The 14,709-nt window shown below is 38.5% G+C and overlaps 1 protein-coding gene across 2 annotated transcripts in view; it reads right to left on the reverse strand.

The window, feature by feature from the left end:
* Window positions 1-14,709, reverse strand: part of LOC131316840 (stromal processing peptidase, chloroplastic-like) — a 37,609-nt gene that overhangs the window by 13,718 nt on the left and 9,182 nt on the right. For both annotated transcript variants that reach the window (XM_058346303.1, XM_058346304.1), the window contains exons 4-15: window positions 12,861-13,059; window positions 12,135-12,182; window positions 11,875-11,982; window positions 11,583-11,771; window positions 11,121-11,420; window positions 10,651-10,752; window positions 9,585-9,719; window positions 9,217-9,441; window positions 7,856-8,059; window positions 7,600-7,767; window positions 6,872-7,021; window positions 1,852-1,989 (exon numbers count right to left, since the gene is read on the reverse strand). In XM_058346303.1, coding sequence (XP_058202286.1) covers window positions 1,852-1,989; window positions 6,872-7,021; window positions 7,600-7,767; window positions 7,856-8,059; window positions 9,217-9,441; window positions 9,585-9,719; window positions 10,651-10,752; window positions 11,121-11,420; window positions 11,583-11,771; window positions 11,875-11,982; window positions 12,135-12,182; window positions 12,861-13,059 — 1,966 coding nt within the window. The remainder of the gene's footprint in view (window positions 1-1,851; window positions 1,990-6,871; window positions 7,022-7,599; window positions 7,768-7,855; window positions 8,060-9,216; window positions 9,442-9,584; window positions 9,720-10,650; window positions 10,753-11,120; window positions 11,421-11,582; window positions 11,772-11,874; window positions 11,983-12,134; window positions 12,183-12,860; window positions 13,060-14,709) is intronic.

The raw sequence follows: 14,709 nt of genomic DNA on the forward strand, positions 1-14,709 counted from the left end.
ATGGATAGTGGCCTGTTGGCTACCCCTTTCGTGTCTACAGGAGCTCAGTTGGCAGATATCTTCACCAAGTCTCTAGTTAAACCACGTTTAGAGTTGTTACGTAACAAGCTGGAATTTTGTGATATTTATTCTCCAGCTTGAGGGGGAGTGTTAGAATAGAGTTGGACTTAGTCCCACATTGGTTGCTTATGTTATGTAACTAGTCGCCACATAATATAAATAAAGCTCACATGTGTTAGGGTTAGTTAACACCCTATACACTTTTCCTTTCTTTCTCTCACAACAAGCCTCACCTGATTTTGGGCAACTACACTAGTAGTAGTACCCCTATGTTCGATATTATTTCTCATTTTACCCTATCGAACTTTTATTTTTCTGCCCACTTAATTATTCCAAAAAAAAAGCCCTGCCTAATAATAACCAAGATCTCACCTTTTCCCTCTGCTTTATCTCTGCTCTCTCGCAATTTATCACTGTTTTCTTCCCCCTCGACCACCCGCAAGTATGCTACCACCGACCAACAACTCTAGACCAGGGACCACCACTCAGAACTCCTCCAGACTCACACTCTCTTGTCTAGATAAGTCGACTAACCTCTGCCTTCAAGATTTGAGTGAAAGCTCTAGGGCCTTCAAGATTTGAGTGAAAGCTATAGGTCATTTCATCTATGTTGATTTATAAGTTATTTTTTGTGTTTTAAATCAGTAATCTCAGGTTATGCTTTCGATATGCTCATCTGTGTACATTATCTATTGATCAGTGAATACATGTCACAATTAAGGTTTTGAGATTGTTAATTTTTAGGGTTTTTGACTTATTCAACTTATGTGTCGTCCATATTCATAATTGGGGCTTTGGTTCCTCTGGGTAAATTAAATGTGTAGGCAGTGAAGCTAAGGGAGAACTTACATATTTATGGAATTAGGGTTCCAATTTCAAATGTAGATACCCCGGTCATAAATTCATGAGTCCTCCATTGTAGGAATATACATAACATTAGGGCATATATAAACATAGTTACTGTATTCGTATAGAGTTTGAATAAGAAAGATTGTCATAGAGATTGTAGAAATATACATAACATGGGGGCATATGGAAACATAGTTACTGTATACATAGAGTTTGAACAAGAAGATTGTCAGAGATAGACCGTTAATCATTATAAAATAGGATTGTCCTGTGGAAAAAAATAGCATAACTTCTTTGTGTTAATTCCATCCGGAAAAATCCTTTTATCAAATCCCTAAAATGACATAAAAGTAAACATTACAAGAATAGAACAAAATCACATGGAGACCTTCAATACAATTGATGACATTAGATGACATTATTTAGTCAATTACTTTTTCATTTAAGATTTATCTTGTCAGTAACATAGGATTTATCGTATCTTAGGATTCTAGGAATTACGGCAAAGCAATGCTTATTCTAGGAGTTACCGGTAGAGTCTATAAAGGACTCTACAAAGGTTGTTTTGATAGTTGGTGCCTTGGTGGAATAACTGAACTGACGTTATAAATATGGTTTTGGTATGTGAATATCATTAGTTTCTTCGGCATGGGAATGCATAGGTTTTTCTTTATTCTATCTCTTCCTACTTTTGCAAAACCCCGTGTTCAAGTATATATCGACTATGAAGTATAAACATAGTAGAGAATGAAAGAAAACCTATATGTATTGACACATGCTCCCTCGTCCTGAAATATGAGTAAGGAAAAAAGTGGAAAAGAAAGTGAAATGCCTCCAAACTTCCAACCTCTAACCTCAAGAAAAATAAAAAAACAAAACCTCACAAAATTATGCTAAAAGAAAATCTGTTTACCGACATAACCAAGTTGAGGCTGAGGTTACCTCAAGAACCATATGAAGAAGCTGGAAAGCTGCACGCATCCCATCGTCTCTTAAAGTAAAACGGAACTCCATGCAAATAAATTCTTCAGTAGACTCCAGCGAGCAATTTATAAGGTGATTCACACAAAAAAGCTCTACCTGCAAATGCATATTCTACTTAGGAAAGGAACTCAAAAACAAGAATAGCGTAAAACAAATTCTGTAAAGTTCTAACTAGAATCATAACAAAGAGAAAATTATGAGATACAAAGTGAATTCAGGAACAAGTTGCCTGCAAAAAGCAAAGAAAGAATAAAAGCTCCAAAACCGTAGCCAGTTTACAACTCACAACCTGCACTCCAATCCCTGCAAATCAAACACATAGGAATTCCTTTAAAGGGACGGATACCAAGACCCAAAAGGTAGTCAAATAGCAATAACATCCCATAAACATTCACAATCTTCCTCCTTATCTCCGAAGACTCGAGCATTGTTTTCCATGCAAACTAGATACCTCTAAACTACCACTCTAACTAAGATAGTCGTCCTTATTCTAACAATATTAACTTTTGCCAATAAAAACAAGGATCGTCCTCCTTATCTCCAAAGACTTATCTTTCTTTTCAACCATGTTGCCCACGGCCTCACACCAACTTGAAAAATGAAAACTTTATACCTTCCAAGACACCTTGCCTTTCTAACTAAGACCGAAAGCCCCTTAATCAATCACAAACTTATGAACACAAGACAAAGACCCTCAGACAATTTCCGCCAACTGAAACAATATCTACCATAAGCCAACAGCAATTAGAAAGGCAAAATTATGTCGTTAGTGTTGTTTACGAAGGAAAAGTGTGTAGGGTGTTAAAAACCCTAACACATAACAATCTTATTTATATAGACAACTCACATATTAAATAAGTAAACTAAGCAATGTAGGACTACTACTAATACTATATTCTAATACTCCCTTGCAAGCTTGTTTCATAGCAACCAACGAAACAATTACCTCAACTACTAACAGTAATCACTAAAACAACCAACTTGCTAAAACAATGGCCAACAACAACCAACGAAACAACTTCAATGACCAACGGAACAATTTTCAACAGCAACGACCAACGAACGACTTCAACGACCAACAAAACCAATTTCAACTATCAACCTCAACAACCAATAACAACTAACGTCAATGACCAACCAACTTCAACAACCAAAAGCAACCAACTACAAAACCAATTGGCTACTACCAACCACAACGACCACGTTCAACACCGCCACCAATCTTCCTCCCCGTATAGAGATCCTGTCTGAGCAAGCGTAGCAGTGGAGGAAGAACCCGCAGCTGGAGACTGGATGGACATAAGCCGCTGGTATTCCTCTGCAGAGATAGCCACCACATTGTTGGCAAAAGAATGAGTAAGTTGTGCTGCATCCTGAGAGATAGCAACCTGATGAGCCTAAGGAAAACCATGAAGATCATAACAGAACTCCACTGTATGATTTGATCCGAAACAATGAGTACAAAACTTGAAATCACGGTCGTGACCAGGGCGGCCACCCCCCCACGCGAACCCCACGAGCACCAAAACTAGAGTCACGACCACCAACACCACGACCAAAACCATGACCACTAAATCCAAAATCACGACCACGGCCACGGCTGAAGGAAGAGCCAAAACTACCAGAAATAGCGGAAGGTAATGCTGAACGATCAGGAGAGGGGGCAGGCGTAGACACAGATACAGAAGACTGACGAAGGCGACTTAATACCTCACTGAGAGAAGGTAAATCTCGAGACCCCAAGAGCTAAGGACTAACATGATCATAGGTGGATGATGCAATCGAGCAACCTGCATACGCTCACGCTGGCGTCGCATAACCTGAATGTCAGATGAAATAGGCTCGCAAATATTGAGCTCCTCACAAATACCGCGAAATTTGGCATCGTAAGCTTCCAAAGATAAATCACCCTTGGATATAGGAAAGGACCGATGAAGATCATACATCCGATGGAGATTGTTAATACTAGAATACATCTCCTGAGCCTGTGTCCGTACCTTTTTGGCAGTATCTACGAAAACAAGCATGCTAGCAATATGCTCTTCCATACTATTCCACAACTCAGATTGAATCCGGGCATCCTCCGATTCCCATGCCGAATAAGTAGAGGCAGTCTTTGCGGGGGATGATCAATTAAATAATGATACTGTGTCTGACCCAAATAATAAACTTCAACTACTTTAACCCAAGCAACATAATTTTTACCATAGTTGTCCAAATCGTATGATCTTCACGATTCGTATCGTACGATTCGATACGATTCGGTGGGTAATCGATACGAATAGGCTACCGAATCGGAAATAGCTGAGAATCGTAAATGAATCGGTGATTTACGATTCGTATCGTACGATTCAATACGATTCGGTGGGTAATCGATACGAATAGGCTGCCGAATAGGAAAATAGCTGAGAATCGTAAGTGAATCAGTGAATCGTTCGATTCACTTAAAATTTCCGAAATTCATTTTTTACTCTTGTTTTGCTTCTTTTGTTGTTTGAAAAGGGTTCAAATATTTTTTTTAAGGTCTAATATTGTTATATGTCATCTTTTGTCTATGTTATATGGATAGATAATAAGAAAAAGAGATTTATTACAAGAGTGAATCGAAAATGAGGAGGATAAATGGAATATAACTACCCTATAGACCTTCTAAGGGTTTGTTTTGTACTTATAACTCTTTCGTACAAAAAGAACCATAAGTAGGCTTTACGAATCATCATCTCTTGGTAGTTGCAATAGAAGCAACTTATCTAATATTCCACGTTATTATCAAATCATCATTTAGAAGAAAGTATTTATTGATTTAGGCCTAAATCTTTCATTTGTAGTATATATTGTTGTTACCCTAATCAATAAGCATAGGTTTCTATGCATTATAGAAGTCATGACCGAATCAGAGCGATTCACGATTCGATTCGATTCACGATTCGAAAAATGACCATTTCGATTCTTGATTCGATTCACGATTTGACAACTATGATTTTTACCATTCAATGGGGTGGAAGTAATAGAAAGCTTCTCCCAAACCGTGAAGAACTAGACACACTTCCAACAATAGTGGAACTAGAAACAGATGTAGAACCAGACTTTGACTCATCCATTGCACCGAATTAACAATCAGTCAAGAAAACCCAACAAAATCAACAAGCAGCAACAACTACCAACAACTAATACGAATACCCACAACTACTGATACTAATAATAGTCTAACACCAACAGCTCTTGGTGTTAGCATAAAAACGCAAACAGGAAGTAAAAAGACGATTATCAGATTGCAGTACACACCATCGGAAGAACCAGAGAACAGATCTGACCAGCCATGAGCGATGGAACTAGAAAACACAAAAAAAAAAAAAAAGACTACAAGACTTGTCGGCACCTGAAGATGCTATGCTGGAGGTCAGCAACAGCATGGTAGGGTTTTGAAGGGCTGTCAGCAACTGGGCAGGCTGGGTTAGGGTTTTCGAGCACTGATTTTGGGTTTTGAAGGTGTCTGTAAGGGTTTTGGAGATCAGACGAGAGTGGAGGGGTTTCTGGTACTGTTCAAGACTACTGTTCATGTCGACGAACACTGTTCACTGCGACTATGGTGATGGATATTCAGGTTAGGGTTAGGGTTAGGGTTTTGAGGGCTAGGTTAGGGTTTCAGTGGGATTTTAGGATTAGGGTTAAGAACCAGCTCTGATACCATCATGTTTAGGAAGGAAAAGTGTGTAGGGTGTTAATAACCCTAACACATAACAATCTTATTTATATAGACGACTCACATATTAAATAAGTAAACTAAGCAATGTGGGATTACTACTAATACTATATTCTAACAGTTAGTGCTCTCCTCATCACTCCAACACCTGATATAACATTGTGCAAGGAAACAACCACCATCAACCAAGCAAAAACTTTAACCAGTATCATTTGCTTTCTAAATCCCATTGAAAGGTTCAAAACGTGGTACCAAGGCTCCAGTATGAAGAAGGGAGAACACAGGGAGAACACAGTACACCACATCCCCTAAACATGGTATAGTAGGGGAAGGGTTCTACGACTTAGAATACGAAAAAAAATGCACCTCTTCCAAATGGTGAACATCTGATAAAACAAAATATTATTTCTAATCTTATTTCTGGAACACCTTTTTAAGGGTATTTTGACCATTTATTAACATTTTGTAGGATCACGTAGGATCGCTAAATTCATCATCTCGGAATGGATATTGTACCATGTTTTGGTACCTGTGTTCCTAGGGTACCAATGTCTTCTAGTAACACAGTGTGGTACACTTGGATTATCACTACTTGAATCAGAACAAGACTTGCAAGAGGAAACTCTTCTCTTGATGAATGAACCACCAAGATAAAAAAACCATCAAGAATCAGCAAGAAAAAACATTGCAATTGGAATTCAAAGTGATCAAGGCCAATAAGAAGAAATCATAAAAGCTACCGATTTGACATGAGATCCAGATGAATTATATAAACGGAAATAATCTAAGGGTTCTGGCCCCCTTTAGGCACACTTATATGATAATTCAATAACAATGGATGTAAATGCATTGGGTAGCAAAGTTAGTACTAATGCAAGAAACCCCCACAAATAGGTAACGGCTAAATAGGCATGACAACTGTAGGTTGACCACAAGCATAACTCCAGTCATAGTGATTGCACCAAACCCAGGAAAAACGAACACTTCATTTGGTTTTGAGTTTTGAGAAAAAATTAATGTAATGAGTGGTAATGAGTGAAGAGAGATAGATAGAGAAACTAATCGAGAACCATGCAGAGAGTAACAAGTTTTTCTCAAAACTTGAACTTGTAAAATTTTTCTCAAAACTTGTAAAAGAACAAAGTGTTAACCTTATATTCAAATCAATTAGGGTCCGCTACATCGTAATGCTATTAATATGACAAAGCATATATCATGCAGTAGAAAACAAGTATAAAATCACAAAATCCACACACACAATTGTTGATTATGTACCTGTTCCCTTGAAAAGTTGCCAACACGACCACCCTCACTTAGAGTTCGAACTCCCAAAACAACAGCACCCTTTGAATTAGGCATTTCAGCTGCTCGGCCACCACCAACTATAAGTCGCATTACACCTCCCTTGGTCTCGCTTCTTGACACCTATCCATCATAGAAAGATGTAAACATGGTACATTAAGTTCTAAAACCAAGGGAAGGGTTCTCCTAACTGCCTCGATCAGGTCCACAAACTAATCCAATTCACATAAACCCCTGATCAATATACTATAGAAATGTGTCTGAGCCCCACAAGCCCTCAAACCCTCATTCCTAATTTCCTGAAATTTTCACTTTTTTCTTTGTATATAAAAAGAAAGAGAGGGAGAGAGAGATGTGGGGAAGTGGGAGGGGGGGGGTAACATAGGAGAGGGAGAGAGACAATTATTCTATGCCACTGGGCACCGTCACGTGGTACTCCAAATTTATTTTTCATCACGTCTTTCAGTGTATAGAATGAGACCAATACTAGCGTACATCGAACATGGGACCGGATAAAATATTAAACTATCTTTTTTATCAACTAGCGTTTTTGCCCGTTCGATACATGGGACTGAAAATAAACCAATGGAATTTTTTTATCTCGTGCATAGAAGGGGCACAAACGCTAATACTAACAAAGAAAGAGATTAGTTTCACTAACATTGCTTGCTAGGATCTCGATGAACATGATTTTCATTTACCTTGTAATTCACACCAATTCCGTTCGATAGACGCCGCTGAATGATACCTGTTTCCGTATCATAAATTTTAGTGCCATTTTCTGGAGCTATAGGAATGAAAGATGGCCTATGTTGCAACCGTAGTTCCTGCAGCTGTGGGGAAGTTATTAATTCTTTAGGCACCTGTAGCTGCAAACCATGAACAAAGAATAAGTTAGCATCAGCATACGAAAAATATGTTCAAGTGCAAGCAAGCAAAGTTTGTAGCAAAGGAAACCTCTGGCTCTGGCTCTATGGGTTCCTCTAACCCTGATCTAATAGCAGCTGTTATTTCACTTGGCGTTATCTCAAACTCAGCTTCTCCTATTCCATCAACATGAATTCTCTTTGGAACACATGCAACAATAGCTGCAGGATGTGGTGCAGATGGCTTTCCAAAATCGGCCACAAATTCTAACACCTTGGCACCAACAGAATTAACCTGCAATCCCAGATAGTCACTAACCAAAAACTTTAAGTTCATCAACATTGTTGAAGGGAAGTAAGCACAGGATCAACTGTAATCTACAAGGCGGCACTAAACAAGTACAGGATCACCAGAAATTAAAGTAAACACTACCAAAACTTTTCATTATCATTATCCTAACCAAAGGAAAAGAAAATGTCATTAGCTCTATAAAATCAACAACACTATCTCAAGAAAGAGATGAAATCAAGGGTTAGGTTATTGAACTATTGGGAAAACTCATAACGAGAACCCTAGATCATACATTATCCTCACATTATAATAATATCATTACAATCTCAAGATGATTGAAACCCCAACATCTTGTCTCGTTATGGTCATTGCAGTGTCTATGCAAGTTCCAACACGAAGTGATGGCACATCCCTATGTCTAACCATCAACACCTAGATTTTAGGGTCTAGGCGTTGATTAGGCATTTTGTACATTAGTTGGGAATTAGTCGGGACTAATCAGTTAGGCGGGGGGATAGTAGGCGGGCCTATTTCATAATTCGGAAAAAATTTAGGATTAGATGTGTAATACCAAAAACACGCCTAGATTCTAGGGTCTAGGCGTTGATTAGGCATTTTGAAGATTAGTTAGGAATTAGTCGGGATTAATCAGTTAGGCGGGGGATAATTAGGCGGGCCTATTTCATAATTTGAAAAAGTTTTAGGACTAGATGGGTAATAGTAAAATCTACAGCGGTTACATGTTATTGTAACAAAAACAAAATTTATATCACATACTAACTTTATGTGTAAAGTACTTAATTTCATTTTGTTTTGAACTTTGTATATCGAACTATGTATTTGACTAGTTACTAGTTACTTTATTCTTTTCTTCCTTTATTTATCATTTATGACATTTCTTGTTCAAACATTTGGGGAGGGAGGTAAACATATAAAAAACTGACTAATCTCTAGACTGCGATTATTCATCGACTAGGCGGCCTAAGCGCTAGGCGCCTCTCATCAGCCCAACTAGCGCCTAGCAATTTATAGAACACTGCCATCAATACACAATGAACCCTAAAGCACATACATCCGTGTCAATGATATCATCAACCAAAACACCATAGTTTGAAGAGTGCAGTTCAACAATTCTAAATGATCAGAAGAACAGAAATTACTTCTTCCAGAGTAACTGTTCCACTAACAGCAACCAAACTCTCATGTCCTTGTCTGTGATCCATCACTGTATGGCCAAGCGCATCACTCTCCATGATGAACTCCAAATTATCCACAGATGACACATTATCAATCATTGCCGCCAACTGTTCACTATCTTTTAAAAGGGCGTCCATATAACGAGCTAATTCACCTTTTGTGACACCAAACTCTTTAAGCCTTCGAACCTGCGCCGAACAAAAAAGAATACAATAAGTAGCACCAGAATAAACAAAGATACGATAAACCATCACAATCATACTCTGGTAGCACAAATATAAACAAAACCTAATTGCCATTGAAGAAACGCAACAAAGACATAAAATCTAACCTCTTTAACAGCAACTTTTATTGCACTTTGCCAATTCTTCGGGTCAGCATTCACTGTAAGAGTAGTTACAGTGCAGCCTTCCCTTCCCGAATCACTATGATCCAATTCGATTGAGGTGAATGGTGGATTGGAACTCTGAAACAAAATATAAACAGAGCTGAATAAAATGATAATACAAATTGCAAACTTGCTAAACAAATGCAACTATACAGGTCACAAGTTAATTATTACACTGAGAAAGATATAGATGGGTGTCTACAAATATACAACCATTTTCAAAGCAAAACTGTATTAGAGAAAGCAGCTCAAGATAGGATTCGCATGCATAAATGTAAGCCTCGTAATAATGGTTTCGGAAAGATTTAAAGAGCCCAAAAAGAACAGCTATTAATGAAGCATAGCTAACAAAAGACTGAACTCTGAAGAGCCGTATGGAGCTCTAACTTGTATAAGCTAGCTGAACCATTTCTTCCAGTTTGTTGTCAATGCATAATAGTTGTAGAATTTTAAACACCATCCCGGACACTGTATTCTTGCTGATCCCAAAAAGAGAAAAGAGTCATCAATGTAATAAAGGAGGATGGTGTGGGAGTCAAAGAACATTTTAACAACAAAGGGCTGAGATTCTTGTATGAAAGTGACAGTAACCTTTAAATATATGCGACAACTGCCATCAGTTCTCATTTATTTGAATCAGCTATCCTACTTGGCTCTCCAACTCCTCTGTCACAGCCCTATATGTGTGCTGTGTCTGCAAGTTTTTTACCCAACTACACGCTACTCTCTCTCTCTCAAAAAAAAAAAAAAAAAACCAAATGCCACAAAATATCTACGGAAAGATGATGAAGAGAAACCCAATCAAGGAAAGAGGAGAGATACATATGGAAATAAAGAACTTCCAGTGCAAGAACAATTTATGGTGATACTAACAACTCGCAATAGTAAACTTATTGATCAGTGGCCCTCAAGTACGGAAAAAATTGCCACCTAGATATGTCTCATGACTATATTGACAAGACAGCGATCATGAAATAGAAGACGACTTTAATTTATTAAAAAAATGCACCTTGTATCTGGTATTTATCCGGAAATGAAGAGCAGAAAGAAATATCCTCTTCATCAGAAAATTACGCAAGTCGCCATACGTTTGGACCTTATTAACGGGAATCTGCCAAAGAAATCACATTATATTTGACAAGAGCGGCAAAAATATCAAACAAACAAGGGCATGAAAAAGCATATCATAGGGATAAGGCAGCAAGTTTTTAATTATCTTTTCCCTTCTTTCAAACTTTTCTATGTTATTTGACTTTATCTTCATCAGTTAACAGGTTAATTCATTCTATGACCACCAAATGAGCAAACAATGACTTTTTCATTTTTAGTGTGCTGTTAAACTTCATAGCTCAATGTGAAAGACATCACCAAGAAACAAATTTTCAAAAAAAGCGAGGTGGCATTAAAATTGCATCTCATAATTAGGTCCACACATTACAACTCTATGCCTAAAAAAAGAAAACTAGGTTATTTCCATACCTTGCAGAACATATTAATGGAGAAGTTCTGAAGCAACTCATGCTGAAATATCTGGGGAGGCTTTACATTCTCATTACTCCAAGGGATGGACCAATTATGCTCAACAGGAGGGCGATCTGCGTGCCTTTCCTTTTGTAAAATCTTTGACTGCTCAATAGAACCAACTGATTTGTCTTGGGAAAAATTGCCAGCCAGTCCTGCTGGAAGCTTAGGAACAAGGAAACTAGCAATTCCACCAAATGCACTAGGTGTAGATGTTGTGACTGTCTGATTTCCTGGGCCAGTTTGCCCAAAAGCAGCCTGAATAATACAAATTAAGTAAATAAACAATAACAACAACAACCGCTCAAAGATTAGCCTTAATATCATGAGCGCATTTACATATTCACTTAACTGCATTACATACATTTAGAGAAGCAGATGATCGTCAACCAAAGAAAATAAATATAGGCATTGACGTACTTCAATTTGGTAAACTGTCTTAGAAATGTGGTCAATGTCCCCCACAATGAATAAGGTAGCATTTGCTGGAAAGTACCAACGCTCATGGAATTTCCTTATCTTATCGGCATCCCACTTCTTAATTTGCTCTTCCAACCCAATAGGAAATCTCTTGCTCAGCTTGTTTTCAGAATGCAAATGTTGTAGCAACTATGCTCACCAAAAAGAAAAAGAAAACAAACGAAGAGGTGTTATGCAGGACACATAGGACAAAAAATGGAATCAAAAACTCGCTGATTTCCTAATTGTATACCTGGCAATCAACACGGTATTCTATTGTATTCATCATCTGTAGTTCTGATAATATCGCTTTTCTTTCTTTCTCAACCCGAGAAGCCAGAAACTGTGGGTGAAAAACTATCTGTATCCATGAGAGAGAAATGGAATGTTAGATGCACCATATTTCAGTATATCATCGGTTTTTATTTCATAAAGGCTACTTCTATAATAGTTCCTAAATCTTTTTGTTACATCACCATGCACCTCAATATATTTAAGGACATCGTTAAATACCTCATTCAAAGCATCAAGAACAGGCGGAAGTAGATCATCATCCGAGTCCTACCATGCAATAACCACAGAATCAGTAAAAAGAATCCACATTCTACTCTACAAAAGACCATTATATCTCTGTGCCAATAAGAAACTTACTAATTATATTTCAAATCCAGAGGTAAACAAACAACACTATAAATGAGCTGTGCAAACTATACTACGTGTTCTAAGCATTTCATTTTTGTGAAAATTATCTACTAAACTGCACAATCCAGAGGAAAATTGTATAGAACAGCTATAAGGCCCGTGTGGCTACATGGTACAACATTGGGCATGTAAGAGACGTCACATAGATCAGATGACTAGAGCTGAAAAGAGGATATTGAGGTGGACATGTGGTAAGACTAGAGGAGGTAGGATTAGAAATGAAAACATAATGAATACGCCAAACTGAAGTAAATGCAACAGTAACGAAAATTGAAAACATTATTGGTAGCTAAAATGCTAGGAAGACGAGAAGGCCTAAATTGACCCAGGATGCCCTGGTGAAAAGGGGATGGGATATGAATTTATCTATAGCTAAATAGGTCATGCAATACGTTGGTCGAGAAGAAGCAAGGCAAGAAGTAGACAATTTAAGTAACTCTGACAAGAAAAGCGCATTATACTAGATCATAGATTCGACATATAAATCATAGTTCTTTGACAATAAACATTGGAGCCATGAATGAAAATACTAGAAACCTTTGTACAAGTTGGTGAATGAATGTGATACACGGTATGATGGAAATCTGTGTAAGCATTTGAACGTGCCCCTGTCCCAAGAAGTTTCTCACGCTTCTTACTTCCAAGGAATGCGACATGCTCGATCATATGTGCAATGCCTTGCTCATCATCTTCTTCATCAATAGATCCCACATGAACTTTCATGTGAGCTTCAAACCTAAAATTGCAGAAAGAAAACAATCACAACGAGGTTGAGGAAGGCATGTGCATACAAGATACATGTACAGTGCATATAAGGAATCACTATATATATGATATAATTAGAATGGCGTAGAACAAGGTTACTCTCAACCATTCTTAAATTTTCCATCTTTAAAAACATTGGCTAGCCACTCCCCTACACTTCTCCTTAAGCAAGTTGCTATCCCTCAGTATTTATTCCAAGTACAACAACTGTTTAGTTCCCAAACAACTGCTTAAATCTAACACAAAGCTACTGAAAGTGTCCAGCGATAATATAGCCTACAAAAATCTCCAAGCTAAGACTATGATTAAAGTGACATAAATACAGAACATCCACGCCATGTTCCAACTCTGAAGCACTAACACTTCGCGGAGGTCACATACTGTAACTATTACACAGTCTTGGGTAGAACTCAACCCCAAAAGCTAGCTATTAGTCTTGGGTAGAACTCAACCCCAAAAGCTAGCTATTGAAGTGAGGGTTTCCTCACGCTTATATTTTTCATACTATTTTGGTACCCAAGCGATGTGGGACTTCGCTTCACACCCTCCCTCACGCCCAGCATGCTCACTCGAACGCACCTGCCGCGTGTAGGCTAGGGACACACACCCTACCCATCCTTGGCATACCCGGCTCTGATACCATATTACATGGTCTTGGGTAGAACTCAACCCCAAAAGCTAGCTATTGAAGTGAGGGTACCCTCACGCTTATATTCTTCATACTACTTCGGTACCCAAGCCATGTGGGACTTTGCTTCCCAGTAACGACCCGCCCCGGCTGATCTACTAACCCTTAGCCTAAGCGCGTGGCTCAAAAGGTAACCTCAAGTTAATAGTAGGTTAATAGTAGCTGGTCGGAATCACATATATACCACTTTCATTTTCCTTGAAATGCCAATGTGGGACTTTACAATCTCCTCAGCTTGGCTGCAACGTCCCCGTTGCATTGGCCCAGCAACCTTTCCCTGGTGATCATGTTCTTAGTTGCAAGAAGCTCCTAAAGTGGTGTCTCTCCCTCCTTGGGAGCTCACTTTTGCACTCCCAACCAAGGAGCTTGACGGGAACCCGCTCCCATTGAGATGGGAGCTTGCTCCTTACATAGATAGGAGCTTGGGCATGAACTTTGTACAGAAAAACTAGGATTTATCACTTGGCTTTATAAAATATTAATTGATCTTTGATGAACTCATATACCTAGCCCAAGTCATGATATCTTGAAAAAAAAATCATATATTGTAAGACTAGCCCATTTCTTATACTTATGGAGGACTTGGCCCATATTTTTACTTCCTAAATTGATTGTACTTCAAAGTGAATACTCTATGCTATATTATTGCATAATATATATACACGCTACCACCCTTGGGAGCTTCCGTATACCCCCGCTCCCACCCCCGCTACCGCTCCCGCTTCATGCAACTAAGGTCATGGTGTAGCACTTAGTTCTGTACAACACATCATCAGGCTCGTATCAGATTCTAGAGGTGGCCCCAACCATGTAGACCAAGGGTTGTACTCTGATACCAACTGTAACGACCCGCCCCAGCTGACCTTCTAACCCTTAGCCTAAGTACGTGGCTCAAAGGGTTAACCTCATGTTAATAGTAGCGGGTCGGAATCA

Source organism: Rhododendron vialii, chromosome 2a (genome assembly GCF_030253575.1).
Source record: "Rhododendron vialii isolate Sample 1 chromosome 2a, ASM3025357v1".
Lineage (NCBI taxonomy): Eukaryota > Viridiplantae > Streptophyta > Magnoliopsida > Ericales > Ericaceae > Rhododendron > Rhododendron vialii.